This window comes from Micropterus dolomieu, linkage group LG14 (assembly GCF_021292245.1).
Source record: "Micropterus dolomieu isolate WLL.071019.BEF.003 ecotype Adirondacks linkage group LG14, ASM2129224v1, whole genome shotgun sequence".
NCBI lineage: Eukaryota > Metazoa > Chordata > Actinopteri > Centrarchiformes > Centrarchidae > Micropterus > Micropterus dolomieu.
Window position 1 is genome coordinate 1,822,000 of NC_060163.1, and position 18,291 is coordinate 1,840,290.

Genomic DNA, 18,291 nt, shown 5'->3' on the forward strand with positions numbered 1-18,291 from the left:
GCCGGCCCTGCTGGGTGAGAAGCTGACAGCGATGCAGGTGGATGCCCCCCTCGTGTCCTGGATTGTTGACTACCTGACTGGCAGACCACAGTATGTGCACCTGCAACACTGTGTGTCAGACAGCGTGGTCAGCAACACCGGGGCCCCGCAGGGGACTGTCCTCTCTCCCTTCCTCTACACCACAGACTACCACACAGAGTCCTGCCATCTTCAGAAGTTTTCTGATGACTCTGCTGCGGTTGGATGTATCAGCAGGGTGACGAGGCTGAGTACAGGGCTGTGGTGGGGGACGCTAACAGACTCAACAAACTGATCCACAAGGCCAGTGACGTTGTGGGGGTGGAGCTGGACTCTCTGTCGGTGGTGTCAGAGAGAAGGATGCTGTCCAAACTACATGTCATCTTGGACAATGTCTCCCACCCACTCCATGATGTGCTGCTCAAACACAGGAGCACTTTCAGTGCAAGACTTATTCTCCCAAAATGCACCACACAGTGCCACAGGAAGTCATTCCTGCTTGTGGCCATCAAGCTTTATGACTCATCCCTCTAAGTGTCTGACAAATGGACACTTAGTTAGTTAGTTTTAAACTGGACATTATTATCTGTTTTGTGCAATAACACCTGCTAAATTATAATGTGCAATACTCTGCAGCTACTATTTATTCCTTATTAGTGTTCACCATAACAATTCCTTTAACTATTATCCACACTCCTTATGTTATTTTATTTCATATTTTTACTCTGATATTTATATACTTCTCTATATACCACTATCTTTATTATATTCCTTTGCCCTTGTGCAATGTGTGCAAATGTAACACAGAATTTCCCTTCGGGGATCAATAAAGTATTTCTGATTCTGATTTCTGATTTCTATTATAGGATACTCCCCAGCATTTTATCTTTAACCTTTATTTTTCCTCACCACTGCAGCTGTTGGGGTTTAAGCTTGTTCAAAGGCACGTCAGTGGTGGTTATCCTAATCACAATTATGCACAATTGAAGTAGTCGGTATGGTCTGACCATGTTTGCAGCTACATGCGGGACTCTCCGGTGCATTGTCCTGGACGTCACTTGTTTGTGGCTCTTCTTCAGCCTCAGACAGGGAGGAGCAGCAGGAAGCTGCCTTCTGTCAACACAAGCGATTTATGACACCTTGTCACACTTTGAAGAACAGCTTCTGTTTGTCCACACTGACTGCTGCAACCAGTCAAACACACACATTCAGAGAGAGGGAGTGAAAGGGACAGCAGAAGAAATGCATCTATGTTGGAAGTAAATCATTATGCCACCAGTCACACACACACAGGATTGTCACAAAAGTGGTTTAAAATACTGACTATCAGCACCAAATCTCTGTCTCTACCTTCTGTCTACAACAATACTACATACTAGTAAAAAATATATACTACTCAACTTCAAATATGATGGTATCATGAAATATATTAAAATAACTGTACTATAATAAATGCATGATATGGACTAACCTTTGAAAGCAGTAGTTTTACGAGTGTGTGTGTGTGTGTGTGTGTGTGTGGGTGGAGTTACATTACAAGTGACCTATGGCTGAACCCAGAAGATACTTCCTCTAACTGTGCTTTGGCAGAGGGCACACACACACTCGCGCACAAACACACACACACACACACACACACACACACACACACACACACACAAGTTGTTGTGGTTTGAAAACAAGCAGTCAGCAAATAATGAATCCTGTTAAAAAGCCATTAAGACTGAGCGACACAGAAACGTCAAGAGTGAGATACTGTGCTGTCCACACATTGGGACAAATTATGTTGCGATGTTTTGGCAACACTGTTTTAGAAACTTTCATGCAAATAAAACCCTTGCATCAAACTGAAAAAGCAAGATACTGAGACAAGAAAGAAAGAAAGAAAGAAAGAGAGAGAAAGAAAGAAAGAAAGAGAGAGAGAGAAAGAAAGAAAAAGAGAAAGAGAGAGAAAGAAAGAAAGAAAGAGAGAGAGAGAGAGAAAGAAAGAGAGAAAGAGAGAGAAAGAAAGAAAGAAAGAAAGAAAGAGAGAGAGAGAGAGAGAAAGAAAGAGAGAAAGAGAGAGAAAGAAAGAAAGAAAGAAAGAGAGAGAGAGAGAAAGAGAGAGAAAATAAGAAAGAAAGAAAGAAAGAGAGAGAGAGAGAGAGAGAGAAAGAAAGAGAGAAAGAGAGAGAAAGAAAGAAAGAAAGAAAGAAAGAAAGAGAGAGAGAGAGAGAGAGAGAGAGAAAGAAAGAGAGAAAGAGAGAGAAAGAAAGAAAGAAAGAAAGAAAGATAGAAAGAAAGTGGAAGCAGCAATAAATAAAATAATAAAACATAAAAAACTGAAAATAGGGCAAGAAAAGAGGGAGCAACAGAGAGAGACAAATGGAGAAGAGGAATAAGAGAAAGAGAGGAGAGGGAATGACCTCTGCCTGAACTCACTGGTGAACTTCTGCCTCAGTGTACTCCAGTTAACCTGTCACACGCACACAGTGCCAGGAGGCACAGTTTCAGCTTATATAATGGAGAGCAGGAGGGTAGTATGTGTGTTTCCAGTTCAGCTTTGGAAGTATGAATGGGAGCTGATCCCAGCATTAGTCATGTCAGCACTGGCTCCTGTCTTTCTCTCTCTCACACACGCACACACACACGCACACACACACACACATAAGCATGCATGTACTTCAAAGTTATTCAAAGAGCTGCAGAGAAAACCTGAAATCAGGCAGAAAAAAAAGGCAGTGTCTATCACTGCCAACTGTCATTTTACAGTTTTTCTCGATTGCTTAAACACGTTTCTTGACATTGTGCCTCTTTTTCTTGAAGCTCTAAACACAAATCCACAACTTCTCACCCAATTCCCCAAACATCCTATTTTCAGGTCAAAATGAAGCTCTCCTCTTAAAACCATTAAATCTTGCTGAAAAACCAAACTTTGCCCTCAGACATGACACACACACACACACACACACACACGCACACACACACACACACACACTACAACACAGTCTGACACACTGGTGAGATAAATTCAAAACAATACTACAGAAACTGGACAACAAAAGAAATTGTCACGCTGTGTGTCTGCCTGCCTTGTTTAGCTCTTAGTTTTGTTATTTCAGTCTTTTCTGTATCTGTTATGTAGTCTATGTTATTGTTAATCTGGTTATTACCCGTCAGCTGGTGTTTAGTGGTGTTTTGGTATTTTCCTGATCTCAGTTCTGTTCCTGTCCCTCACGTGTTAATTTGCTACCATCATGCTTGGGTTCCGTCTGTTTGTTAGGTGTCCTTTATGTTCTCTACCAGTTTCATTAATCAATCTGATTTTGTTCATTCTGCTTTAGTCTCTGTGTAGCCTTTATTATTATTATGCATCCGCATCTTTAAGTTACTTAGTATTTGTCTTGTCTCGCATCTTAGTTCCTAGTTTGGTGGCTTAGTTCTTAGTCCTGTACCTTAGTTCATGTCTTGTTTTCCCTGTCTCCTTCAGTGTTTTGTCCTGCTATTTCCCAGCTCATGTTACTGCCTGTCTCATGGAGTCTTGATTAGCTGTTTGGATTTTTGTTTCATTGCTCATTTGGATTTAATGCCTTTGGATTTCTCTGGATTCAGCCACTCAGTTTGTAAGTATGCTCGCTTTTACTTTTGGAATAAATCTCTTGAACTGAACCTGCCTGTTTCCCGTGTCTGCGTTTGGGTTCAACCAACCTGTTTCCTGCCCACGAATCGTAACAGAAATAACAAAAGTACATTTGTGCATTTTTCATTCCTTAGTGTGCTGTACAGTACAACACAGCAAACAACTAATGATTCTGCCCCAGCATCCTGTCTTTGGTCTGGGACAGGCCAGAGACTCTTGTCCTCCTCCTCCTCATTCTCCCTACTCCTGCTCGTCCTCCATCCTCCTCTTCTTCTGGTGTCCTCTACCTCTTCCTTCAGATTTCTCTGGATCCATTGATCCAAAACTGAATGAACTGACTCTGGCCCTTTTTATCTGTCTATTCTAGGTTCTGATTGGTGTGTTATCAATTTTGACTGTTTATGTTTCCACCTGGGTAGCTGTTGCTGCTATTTGAGCTCGACCTGTGCTGATTGAGTGAACAATATTTAATGTTAGTGCTTTCTCAATGACCACATGGTGTAGGCAATGAGAAATGAAGGGGTTTGTGTGCAGAGTTTAGAGAAATGGGTGTGATTTTTGAAAAAATTTAGAAATTTTAGTTCAAAGGCCTGGTTAGTGTTTAACCCTTAAGAGTTCCTTTAAAAAAAACTTAATTGTCCCTCGTGAAAAAAAAAAGGCTCCTTCCCAAAAACTGCTGTAAAAATGTCATAAATTATTTTTTTTTTCAACTTTAAACTACTCAATCTTTCAAAGTTACTTCAACCTGAAATATACATATCAAACATTAATTATGTTTGGGGGATTTTAACCCTTTTAAATGCCATTATGTTTACATAACTCCACTGTTATTTTATCAAATAATTTCCATAAAAAACAATTCAAGGAATACTTGATTATTATTATCAGGGCCTGAAATGGGTCACTGATTGGCAGCAAGATTGATTTTGATGCATTGTTTTTCTGCAATGGCAGATTAAAGTTCATAATCTTAGTTTAGAATGATATATGATCATTTCCAGATTCTTCTGTGTGCTGTCTTGCCATCTCCAAAATGACTACTTGACTATTCCTGCTCATACTTAGACTATTAGGTACACATGATCAATTTCAATCAAGTTTATCAACACAAATAGCTGGTCAGCCAATCACATGGCTGCAGCTTAATGCATTTAGGCATGTAGACATGGTCAAGACAATTTGCTGTAGTTCAAACATCAGAATGGTTGTTGGTGCCAGACGGGCTGGTCTGAGTATTTCAAAAACGGCTGATCTACTGGGATTTACACAACCATCTCTAGGGTTTACAGAGAATGGTCTGAAAAAGAGAAAATATACAGTTGTGTGGACGAGAAATGCCTTGTTGATGTCAGAGGAGAATGGGTAGACTTGTTCGAGATGACAGAAAGGCAAAAGAAATTCAAATAACCACTCATCACTCGCAAGGTATGCAGAATACCATATCTGATGCACAACACGTTGAATCCTGAAGCTGATGGGCTACAGCAGCAGAAGACCACACCGGGTGCCACTCCTGTCAGCTAAGAACAGGAAACTACAGTTCACACAGGCTCACCAAAACTGGACAATAGAAAAATTGGAAAAACGTTGCCTGGTCTGAGTCTCGATTTCAGATGCTCAGGTCAGATTCTGGCGTAAACAACAAGCACGGATCCATCCTGCCTTGGATCAACGGTTGGTGGTGGTGTAATGTGTGGGGGAAATTTTCTTGACACACTTGGAGCCCCAGTGACCATTGTATAAATGCGTCTGAGTATTGTTGTTGTCCATCCCTTTATGACCACAGTGTACCATCTTCTGATGGCTACTTCCAGCAGGATAATGCACCATGTCACAAAGCTCAAATCATCTCAAACTGGTTTCTTGAACATGACAATGAGTTCACTGAACTCCAGTGGCCTCCACAGTCACCAGAACTCAATCCAATAGAACACCTTTGGGATGTGGTGGAACAGGAGATTTACATCATGAATGTGCAGCTGACAAATCTGCAGCAACTACTACTACTACATGATGCTCTCATGTCAATACGGACCAAAGTCTCTTAGGAATGTGTCCAACACCTTGTTGAAAATATGCCACGAAGAATTAAGGCCCTGTCTACACGAACACGGGTATTTTCAAAACTGTGACTTTTTCTATGCGTTCGTACCGTACACATGGAAACGTAGTATCAGGTCACTGAAATCCAAACATTTTAGAAAACCCCTGCCAGGGTGATGATTGTAAGAAATGCTGCAAATGTTGCAGTGTTATGTTGACAGTAAAACCAGAGTTTTTGCCTTGCGATGTAAGAGTGCGTGCAGCGTTGTCTGCTGTGTTTGATGTCAGGCCACTGCCTGCTTTGTTTCCAATATTATTAGGCACTGATTGGCCAACATGGCTTTACGGTTAGGGTCATATTGCCTCCTGGTGGCTTGGCATGATCTTGGTAGCGCTTGATAGCGTGTTTTTGCATTTTCATGTAGACAGATTTTTCTTTTGGAAACACAGGAAAAACTCCAGTTATAAAAATACCCGCGTCCGTGTGGACTAGGCCTAAGGCAGTTCTGCAGGCGAAAGGGTCTACAACCCGGTACTAGTAAGGTGTACCTAATAAAGTGGCCAGTGAGTGTTTAACCATGGCTGCAGTGCACCTGCATAAACAACCTGAATGAGAACAAAAACAATGTCCCAATTTTGTTTTGGTTCTCGCTGCTCATCGTTTTCATTCCTGGATTAGTTCATAATGCAGAGTGTGGCCTTCAAAGAGAAAAGACTTTGAAGATGAAGTTGGACACACGCGTGCACATACACACACACGCGCACACACACATGTGTGCACACACACACACACACACACAGACCTTTCTTTTACACAGACACCATCATCCAACATCAATATGACACACACACATCATTTCAGGGGCAAGACTCCCTCGCAGAAAACAGTTAAAAAGTGTGAAATTTTGCTGCATGCTGTAAAAGGGGAAAAAGTAGCACAAACTGGTGGACAGATATAAAAATAAAAAATTGAAAGCTAGTAGTGTAAAATGAAATATTAACATAAAGGAATGCATCAGTTTAGGTTAGGATAAATGCGGGATCAAAAAACGCATTTTCAATGGGGCATTTTTTGTCCTAAGGGACGAATGTGTCGGTTTTTGCGTAGCTTAGCCATTTTAAGCTAATTTAAGGAACTGACACGACAATTTGAAAATTTCTTTAAAAAGAATATCCTCTGGCAAATTTGAGCTATATACATTCAACACAGCCAAAATGGCTTGAAAATAAACGGAATGGCACATAATATCCCGAGGAACTCTTAAGGGTTAAGCAATTGAGGAAAAACTAACTCTAAGAAAGTCAAAGAAGAAGATGTAATTGAAGGAAAAATCTGAACCTGAAAAATCAGAATGAAAAGTGATCCTGCCAAAACTTTTTCGCAGATAAAAGAAATTGTATTTTTCTCACCTGTCTTTACATCATGAACATGAGAGAAGACAATTTAGTGACAATCTCTGTTTCACTTACTACTCAGTGCTTCCGTACATGTCTCTACACTGAGTTCACTTTTTGAAAACTGGTCACACAATTCTCTTTACCGACATGCAGCTCAGCTTCAGTTCATCTCACATCCATAATGCACGAACAAAATCACCTGACACATCGGAGTACCAACTCTGGTACCAGAACACAGGCAACAGTAACACTGACTACAAAATGATCTCAAAGCAATAACAGGGTTAGGGTCAATATCTTAGTGAATTTACTTACAGCATAAACCAAGATTCCATTATTTATTCTCCTTCATTGATTGGATTGTGCTACCTCACAGAAATGAATCAGAACTGTTATTTATTAATCAGGGTAATGTATTTGTTAAACTGAGCTGTAGCCCCTTCATGCTAAACACACACATATAAAACATACTACACTGAACAAAATTATGAACACAACACTCCATCATGAGCTGAACTCAAAGATCTAAGACTTTCTCTATGTAAACAAGGACTATTTCTCTCAAATTGTTCACAAATCTGTGTTAGTGAGCACTTCTCCTTTGCTGAGGAAATCCATCCACCTCACAGATGTGGCATATTAAGATGCTGATCAGACAACAGGTGTGCCATATAATAAAAGGCCACTTTTGGAATACGGCCCTTGGTTTCAATGCTCGATGACCTCTATCAAAGATTGGCCGAGTGAGGAGAGGGGGCAGGTGAGGCATATCCAGAACATTTTGTAATTGTACACGACGATGTGGCGAGTGTTTACAGCCCGTTTCCTTCCACCTTACTCTCCATCCATCAGCACCACAGAGGAAATTGTTTCTTCATGAAGGTGGAAAGTTTATGACCAGCAGCCTCATGATCAGAAGCCCCTCTGTGACACAAGGAATGCTGGATGTCTGGACACATCTGCAGAAGATTGCCAGAGATCGATCCAACGTCAATATGATCATGGTCACGCGTACTGATAAGAACCATGAAAAGAGATCATAGTTCTCCTGTAGAGCTCACAGTACCTTACTACCCCACCAGAGCACTACGCTCCCAGAATGCAGGGTTACTTGCGGTTCCTAGAGTCTCCAAAAGTAGACTAGGAGCCAGAGCGTTCAGCTATCAAGCTGCTCATCATAGAGTGTTCCAGTGAGCACACCAGTGTTCAGCTGGCTCTTAGAAATGTCTGTTCATTTAATGTGTGCGTGTTTTTTGAAGACAAAGTTTCATTTTGAGAAGACATTACATTGTTTTGAATGCAGTGTTTGCTTTTGCAAGAGATTCATGGAGTTTTGTGTGGGGTTTTGAGCAAATGTGTGTAAGCAATTGAGAATATTAGTTTGAATTGAAAAGTAGTTTTCACGCCCTAAAGCACACTATCAAATGTCTTGATGGGGTGTTAAGGTGTGTCAAATTCCAGTTTTGAAATTAATGTATGCTGATCAAATGAAGGTGTTCTTGCAGCTTGAAAAGCTGTGCACAATTGGTGAGTAATTGATGTGTGTGTGTGGGGGGGGGGGGGGGGGGGGGGGGGGGGGGGGGGGGGGGGCATCCAAATTTCTCCCTAGGCCCCCCAGCAGATGAATCTGGCCATGCACTGTTTCTTAATCAGGTTCCTCTAAAGTCATATTGGCTTTCTCTCACTGAATTTTATTACCTTTAGTCTTTGTCTTTACAGAATTGTTGTAGATAAGGAATCCCAATGCATTTCTGGTGTTTATTATTTGATCTGAAGTTTCATTTGGTCTGTGATAAAGCTACAGGATGAGGCTGACACAGACAGAGACTGGCGCCCTGCTGCTGGATTCTATGATGATTCACCTTTTCTTTTCCAAAGCTAATTCAGCAGTCCTCTGACTCATATGCATTAATTCGTCTCACTGCTGCAAATCAATTCTGTATTATACTGATATGTATGCAACACATGAACTCAGCTCTGATAGTTGGTCTCACAGTGAACTATAAACAATAAGAATGTCTGGATTGCTCTGCAGCTCTCTCTTCCTGTGATGTCTGAGTAGTGCATGTAAGAGCAGTTAAAACCTCACAAGGTACACTGACACTCTAAATAAAAGATGAATACTAAGACGCTGACTGACACCTCAGCTGCTCCCTCAGATACAAATTATGTGTTCAGTGTCACTTCACTGTTATGTTGTCTTTATTTCTGTTTAATGGTGTTAGGAAGATGATGTCACACCATCATCACAAAGGTTTACAGCAATTCTGAATACAGCTAGTCTGTGTATCTGCAGACTACATAATAGTTTAAAAAATAACACACTGAAGGAACAGCCTGTAATAAACTGGCCAGAGTTTAAATGCAAATGATCTTGGCTCAAGTGGATTCTACCGACAGAAGAAGTGAAAAAGAGAAGGATGACTTAACAATAACTTTAATGCCTACACATCCTGTAAGATAACATCAGTAAAGAAGACATGAACATGGCTGCTGTGTGATGGATCCAGACATGAACCAGTGAACACACTGACATCAGGGCTTCAGCGGCTGTTTATTTACATTTATGACATAAGACTAAGAATCCGACTGCAGCTGTGGGATGAACCCAGTTTGTAGTCTGGATTTCAGACATAGCACAAAACTGAACAAGTCAGGAGTAGGGCCTACACACAAGGTGGGAAAAGATGGGTGATGTCCTCGAAATTCGGGCTAAAGAAGGCTGCTTTGGTTGGTTGTACTGGCCATCAATCACTGCAAGATCTTGGAGATGCATCACTAAACATGACATACATACAAGAATACATTTTTGATTTGATATTGTTTTCTCAACATAACATGGAATAACAGCACCACCTAGTGGTGAGATCACACAGCGCAAGTCTTAACACGTGGTCAGTGGATAGCATCCAGACCTTTTTCTAACTTTCAACCACTTACTATCAACATCCTTTTGAGATTGAGCATCACCTGTAGATATTTATTTTCTTGTTATTAAGTTGTGAGCTGGACGGATTTTGTTGTGCTGACCCGATCATAAGTCGCCCATTTACCCTGACACAAAATCAAAGGCAAACTCTTTCACCAGTTTACTATGGCTCAATATACATTCATCCCTTTCTGGAAATGTGACTTTTGTGATCCAGGAAACACAGTAAATTATGGTATAACAGGAAATACTGTATATTACTGTGGGTGTGATTTGAAAATTCTTTCATGATCGCAAAAAGGTTCTTCCTTAGTAATTTTTGAATGGAACAACAAAGAAAATGTAAACCCATTTGGTTATTCATTTCCAGTGTCTTCACCTGAATATCGCGCCTGCACGATTAATCTAATCGCAATCACGATGTCGACATGTGCGATTTCTAAAACAGAAAAGGTGTGTGCGACTCTCTCCTCCCTGTGCGCCGCTGTCTCCTCATTATCCCCGCCCACACAGAGCTCTCTCACGTGCCTCTACAAACAGATACGCGCAATCAGAAAAATGATTCATGAGCAGTGTGTGAGTAACTTTTAAGACAACAACCTACCGCTACAGTCGGCCTTGTCTCCAGAGCGCCCAGAAAAATGCCGGTGCTCCGGTCGCTCTGAGACAGAGAGACTTCGGCAGCAGCTAAAGCAGTAAGACAGAAGAAAACAGGGAAAATAAGTAAGTTTTGGGTTTGGCTCGCTGGCCATTTAACGTTAACTGTATCGGTGTCTTTTGTTGTTCAACACGTTCAACTTTTCATTAAGCCGACGTGCTTGTCAGTCAGTTTGGCAACAGACCAATCACAGCCTGGATGGGGCGGGACATTAAAAAAAGGTTGACGTTCTACAGCAAACTTTCAGATGTTGAACAATATGATTATTGATAAGTTAGTTCATTGCATTAACAAATAAGACACCAATATAGAGCCTTTTTTCTTGCACAAGGATTAAATAAACCCCACAGAAATGAAACAATAGTTGAAATAATATTCAACTAGTGGTAAAATAGTATACTATTAGATGAAATGACACTATTGTAATTAATATAGGCTGTTATTGTTCTACTAACAGTATACTATTAACTGAACATTATACTCTTTATTTAATGTTATAATATTATACTAATACACTCATGTAAACTAGCTCCACCTCCAGGTATCAATTAAGGTTTAAAAACATCTTGCTGAAGGACTGCAGTTGAAAATTAGCCAGTAGGCTAACACTGGCTCATTTACAGTAATGTTGATTAATGTGTGCTGTCCTTATAAATAAATAGAAATAGTGGATATAGCCTCTGCAGTGGACAGATTTAGCCATTGCCAGTGTGCCAATATTTGCTCCTTCTAGCCGCCTCCTCGTAGAGCAACACGCTCCCCTTGGTACTGTTATACGTTATACTAGTTATTGTTCTAAATATTTATTGTTTAACTTTGTTCAAGTTGAAAAATACACAATCTAACATGTCATTTTTTGTGCATTTTCCTTGATAATCAAGGAAGTAGACTCACCATTTGTTCCATCATAATTGAATCGCAAATCGTAATATTGTCCACAATAATCGCAATATCTCCAAATTGTGTAGCCCTACATTGAAAACACAACACAAAATGTTTGATAAATCCATTTTAATGGAAAATGTAAAACCCTTTTGAACTTCAATGTACAAAGCATGTAACACTTGCACTTTAAAATGTGAACTTGAAGCAAGCCATGTTTTAAAAAAATACCTCAGTGACTGTTTATATGTATATATTTACATATTATAGTTTTCATTATTTTATCTTTTAACTTCAAAAGTTCACCATAGTAAATCTTAACAAAACAAAAACAAGACAACCCATTCTTTTTTAAATAAATTACATCTTTTTTTGTAAATGTCTCAATGTTACAGCAAATACTTTTTTTCATAAAATGCTGAAGTGTAGAAGCCATTTTTTTCTTTCTTTACATAATACAAGTTTACACAGTCTTTACAATAGTTTGGCAGTTCATTTTCAATAAATGTATTTATGGCATGAGGACTGTAGAGCATCAACATTTCCCAAAGTTACAGGCATTAGCTGGTGTGTGTGTGTGTGTGTGTGTGTGTGTGTGTGTGTGTGTCCTCCATCACAGTAGAGCCGTATTACAACTGAAAATCACATAGCAAAGAAAAAAAACTGTACAAGTCACATTTACATCAATGCTTTTTCTCTCAATAACATCGCATACCATAGAGCTATAAAATAAATACATCTTCACAGAGGAAATAAAACAACAGAACTAGAAAAGAGGACATGAACAGACAAATCACAGAAGGAACAAAAAAGGAGGGAGCAGCAGAGCTCACTGCCTGCTGACTGAAACATCTGAGATTTCTGTTTTGCATTTTTTTCCCCCTCAAACCTTTTTTCTTGCTTTTTTTGATCCTGATGCTGCTTGCTGCTGGTGATGCTGACGTGATCAGAAAAATCTTCTATCCAAGACGTTGTGTGGGCTGCTGCTAAAAACAGGGATTAAACCTCCTGGCCTTTATAATCCACAGCAGATTACAATGAGAGAGCAGCAGTGTCTTCATCATCACTGCTGCTGCCATCAAACCTGTGACCAGTCTGAGTCTCCAAGGAAACTCATTCACACTAAAGAGTTCCGTTTTGTTTCATTGGAGGCTTGTAGTGCTGTTTCACTCCAGCGTAGTGGCTTTTATAAGGCTCACAACCAACATGCTGCCCTCTTCATCCTCTGTCCTCCCTGTGTTCTGAGTTTATGAAACACAAAGAGGTGTGGTAGTTGAGGTTTAATCCCTGCCTATCCAGTGGCCCCTCATGTCTTGTGTTTGTCTCCTCTTGGCACTGAAGGTTTGGGGTGATGATGGAGATGGGCGTGGCTCTCACTGGCCACCTGGATGTGTGATGCAGGTGCAGTACCCATGGGTCACATCACCACCTCTTGCAGTCACGTGATAACAGTCCTCCACGTGAGGAGGTGGGAGTAGGCAGAGCGAGGTGCTCATGGGAGTCATGTCCCTCTCTTGAAGGCGTGGATGCCGCCGATGGGGTGTCATGAGTTCTCTTCCTCGTCATCTTCCTCAGCGCTACCCCTCTTCAGGGAGCTGACGGCCTCCTTTACACAGTGGTACAGGATGTTCTTCACCTGAGGATGAGGAGACAGAGTTTTCACAGCTGCACGTATTCCACAAGAGTTTCATTACTAACGTCAGACTGGGACAGAGCTCGTACTTCAATCCTGAACCAAAAACTAAAGCTGATGATACACGGGGCAACTTTTTGAGCAATGTTGCTGGTGGCAAGTCTGACTATATTTTGAACAGCGGTAGTGCGGGGAGGGTGGGGGAGTGATGGTGGAAGGGGATTATGGTAGTAATCTTTACTCATTACCATTGACAGCAACATTGCCCCGCACCATTGCTCTAAAAGTTGCTCCGTGTATCATCAGCTTCAGTGTAGTATTTGAAGTGGCTATGAGCCAATCAAGTGTTGTGTATCAGAACTGAACACACAGTATAACTGTTTAAAGGACAGGTTTATATTTTCATGTCCATATTAAAAACAACAACCAGGTGCCCATATGAACACAGAAACTGGTTTTACTTGCTGTTCTACTGGCCATCAGGAGATCCCTCTCTGATGCACCGCCAAAGTAAATGATGTAAATGGTGCTTTGGCAGCTTGATTTCGATAAATTAAGTGAATACTTTCCAAAGTTTGTTTGCTGAGCTGGAGTGGAGGTATAGTAACACCCAGAGGTTGTCTGCCCCCCATCACTTCCACTGTCGGAACAGAGGAACAATTATAGCAAGCACAACCTGTTTCTATGGGCACCTGACCGTTGTGTTAGGATAGACCTGAATCGTTGTGAACCTACAGCATCCTTTATACATACACACTTCCACACTTTGCAAGCTATGTATGAAAGTTTTGTAAAACATTATTTTGTAATTTCAGGGCTGCATCCCCCTCTTCAGTTCTCAGATACTCCTGCAATATGCGTACTATATACAGATTTATGTTCTCCCTGTTTAATTATTTAACTTCGGTACAAAACTATTCCGAGCGATGACCCTAAAACCTCACCTTTAACCCTATATACAGTATACAGTTAACTGGCAATAAGAAATACACACACAAACAACAAAGAAGCAGAAATACAATACTATATCACAATTTCAAACAGTGTATAAAGTTTAGATGATAATCAAAGTGATTTCACATTTTATCACTGTAGGCCTGATTCCAGTCTTTAGCAGGCAGGATGGAAGCAGCCTGTTGTGTTTTTAAATTTCAGCAGCTCAGCAAAGTCGACATTTTGTGTTATGGATTTTGCAGTTATAGAACATTAGCACAAAAATCCATTAAAACAGGGACACAGTAAATACCTGGTCTAAATATGGATTCGGATCCCTCAGTGTAAACCTGTAAAGTGAGTTCAGATCCAGTCTGGTTTTGTTTTACCATTCTTAAGATTTATCTAGGATTTGATGTGAGTGCAACTATGCCAAATGAGTGAGTGGACATTATTTAGAAAGACACACAGTACTCAGGCATTTTCATACACTCCCCCCTTGCACACTTGTCTTCAAACACTCCCACATTAAGACTGCATTGACATGAAGTCCAGGAAAGTCTCTGTAGTTATCTGTAAGTACAGACTTGGGGAAAATCTACTGATATCTATTATCGACTGATAAACCTTTGGAACATCTGAGGAGACAGTTGGCTTCATCATTGTAATATGGAAGAAGTGTGGAGCCATCAGGACTACTCAAGTAGAAGAATCCTGGACAGGAAGGCCACTAAGAAACCCATCTCTGCAGCGCTACCTTTCTGGCAGAGCAGTGTGTCTAGACAGAGGTCACCCCTGAGTAAATGACACTCAGGGGTATATGACAATATGATATAGAAAATATATTTAAAAAAAACAAACAGTTCAAAGATGGAGCCAGTTCTAAATGTATAAGAAACTATTATTCATTCCTTTTATTGTTTCAGGAAACAAAGTTGGGTTCAACTGCTCTCTCTTCAACACTTACACATCTGTCAATACATACTTGTACTGTATGTATGTTGTTTACAACATGGTGGGGTGGAGCTGAATCATGAAGTGTAATCACTGTAGAATTATTTCACGCAAACATAAAATTTATAGTAATGATGAAACAGGATTTCTCATTTTTAGTGGTGATGGTGCAATGGATAAGACACATGCCTTTGGTGTGAGAGACCCGGCTTCGATTCCCACTGTGACCCATCCACCATTGTGTCCCTGAGAAAGACACTTGACCAATCGTTGCTCCAGAGGCGTGTGACCTCTGAAATGCATAGCAATTGTAATACGCTTTGGATAAAAGCGTCAGCTAAATGTAATGTAATGTAATCTAGTTGGAGTTAAAAATAGACAGTGTATAGACATAATTTAATTACAAACAGGCAGACAGAGACTCATGTTCAATCCTGTCTATGGGAGGATGTGTGGAGTGTATTCAGAGCAGAGGGACTCAATGTACTGAGAACATCGCTCGTGATGACTCATTCTGCCACTCTCTGTCCACGTTTTGTAATGACACACACACACACACACACACACACACACACACACACAAGCTGACTGAATCAGTAAATCTAATAAAAGCCAGTGAGAGAAAGCATATTCACTCCACATTAGAAAATGATTTGAACAGGGTTGTGTTAAATGACTGAGCTGTGTTCCATCACCTGTAGTTTGTCCTCATAGTTGACCTCCTCTTTATTGGGTCGGAGCTCCTGGGTCAGGTGGAAGGAGTTGGCCACGTGCTCGGGAGACACAAAGTCATTGATGACCTGAACACAACTGTGGAGGTTCTGGACCTGACAGACAGGACAGAGGGTGGAGGGAGGATGTGAGGACACTTTACTGATCCCTGGATAAAAAAGTCTAAAAGGACTGTGAAGATGCATGACGAGTGCCAAAAGTCTGAAATCTGAATCAACAATAATCTGAATACCATAACTCAGGGAAAATATTTCCATTATTTTACATGTGTGGTGATCTGTGTGTGTGTGTGTGTGTGTGTGTGTGTGTGTGTGTGTGTGTGTGTGTGTGTGTGAGTGTGAATGTTGTATATACCTGGTGCATGGCCCCTGCTGGAATAAGTACAGAATCTCCCAGGAATTGAACCACAGTCCAGCCCTGAACTCCGTGTTCATCCAGCAGCCGCTGACGCTGCTTCCTGCTCAGGTACAAGCTCTGTTCTCTGATTGGGTCCTGGTCAAGCGACACATCCAGTCCCTGCTCCGCACAGAGCTGAGGTGGTGGTTGGTAAGTGGGGGAAGAGGAAGGTGTTAGTGAGATCAATATTTGTACTGAAGTCCTCTACATTTTCATTTGAAGCTGCTGCAGTTCTTCAGTATCTTTATCAGAGTGCTGACCTTGTGCAGGAACTCTCGGACTTTGTCCATGTCTCTGTTGAGGTAGATGTGCCACAGTGCCCCCGGTGTCTCACTGGAGTCTTTCAGCCTTCTCCGAACCCCCTCATCTACATCCTCCTCCTCCAGACGCTTCAACACTCCTACACACAGACACACACACTTGTGTTTCTAAAGCTGCATTTGATTATCATTAAAATTTTTTCAAAAATGTATCAAGTAATCATTCAGTATTTTGTCTTTTAGTCCGTCAAAAATACATCCATCCAACACCCATCACTAGTCTTGCTCTTCTCAACTGTAAAAAAAATCCCAAGCTATTTGGTTTACAATATGATACATAGAGAAGAAAGCAAATCATTACCTTTTAACTAACAGTGTTTAGTGTTTGTTTATACATTATTCATGCAAAAGATAATGCTGTCTCACAAGGCAAGGCTGAAAAAATGAGAACACCAAAAGAAACTGAAAAGTGGGTGCTATTTCAGCAAGCTAGGTACTACTTGATTGTGTTATTGTGTTTCAATTGTGTATCATTAATCTTCCATTCAGGACCCCTGTGTTTGCAACTCTTAAAGCATCTGTTTCCTTAAGGCTCCATTTTTCTGTATTCTGCAAAGTGTGCTGTGAAATAAACTGACAAGAATTAAAAACAAAATATTCAAGTCTGTAACTCTAACACACAGCTAAAGCAGCAGCTTGACACAGTATTTATAAAGAGTATAGTGTTAAAGTCAAGTCAACTCTTTGAAGAGAGATATTTGGATATTTCCAAGGATGACAAGTGTCAGTGTGTGTCTGTGAATCCTGGTGTTAATTATGATGAGTGGGGGAGGAGGGGAGCAGAGCTAACAAAACAAAAGTCAGGCCTTTATTCATTCCTTCATTGTTTTGTTTTTCTCCCTTCCTTCCTGTACAGTAACTGAGAATACGTTCATGTTAGTCCACCCAGTCTTTTAAGCTGATGATTTAACTGACTGTAGTAAGCCTTACCAGTTTTAGACAGGACTCCATTGCCTTTAGCTACTCCCACATAGACCAGAACAGAGACGACATCTGAAACTTCTACATGGAGGTTGGCAGTCCCAAAGTCCTGGTCCTGAGACGCAGCTACACCTACAGGGAGACAAAACACTTATTCATAAGAAGAAGGGTACAGGGGGTCCCATCTGCATAAAACATTTCAACTGGAATGATAAAACTATGGACTGCAACGTCAAAAGGGTGTGCATAATGCAGCAGGGGTAAGGACAGGGGGACGTTTACTTAATATCAACCAGAATTATTGGTAATCAGAAAACTATCAAGTAGTTCTTCACTACATACATATCCTGGGTTAAACCCACCTACCAATAGATCAAATCCAGTCTCCAGATGTTTGTCAGGTGTGGATGTATGAGTCTAGACAGATTTGTGAACTCCAGGACTGTGCTACAAGAAGTGATTGGAATCCAACTTGGTAAACTACTGATTAGCCACTAACTAAGCTCATCATATCTTATCTCCTCACTAATTTTTATTAGTAGAGAGTGAAGAGTAGTAGATTGCCTTCCTACCGTAGGCACAGCATAGTCTTGGCCCCAGATCTGGCCTGACAAAGAAAGATGGCAGGTGGGAGGCCAAGTTGAGGTTGCCCTCTGGATCTGAGTACTCTGGCAGGGGCAGGTTCTTCATCAAGTCATCATATCTGCAAAGACACCTCTTTCAGAAGGGCTCACAATGTCTTTAGCATATTTCTGTATCCTGTGCTGATGAAATGCATCGTTAGCATTTTTAGCAGTTTACATTTTTTGTTTTGGGTTGTAAAGCTAAAGATTCTGCTGCACAGGGGGTAACACA

The 18,291-nt window shown here is 40.8% G+C and overlaps 2 protein-coding genes across 6 annotated transcripts in view; one reads left to right on the plus strand and one right to left on the minus strand.

The window, feature by feature from the left end:
* The window catches only part of bms1 (BMS1 ribosome biogenesis factor), a 654,080-nt gene that overhangs the window by 306,218 nt on the left and 329,571 nt on the right, over positions 1–18,291 (plus strand). The gene's annotated exons all lie outside the window — the stretch shown is intronic.
* jmjd1cb (jumonji domain containing 1Cb) overlaps positions 11,902–18,291 on the minus strand; it is a 147,442-nt gene continuing 141,052 nt past the window's right edge. For all 5 annotated transcript variants that reach the window (XM_046069157.1, XM_046069156.1, XM_046069159.1 and 2 more), the window contains 6 exons: positions 18,009–18,139; positions 17,446–17,568; positions 16,456–16,595; positions 16,154–16,330; positions 15,763–15,894; positions 11,902–13,183 (listed from right to left, as the gene is read on the minus strand). In XM_046069157.1, coding sequence (XP_045925113.1) covers positions 13,091–13,183; positions 15,763–15,894; positions 16,154–16,330; positions 16,456–16,595; positions 17,446–17,568; positions 18,009–18,139 — 796 coding nt within the window. In that variant the 3' untranslated portion in view covers positions 11,902–13,090. The remainder of the gene's footprint in view (positions 13,184–15,762; positions 15,895–16,153; positions 16,331–16,455; positions 16,596–17,445; positions 17,569–18,008; positions 18,140–18,291) is intronic.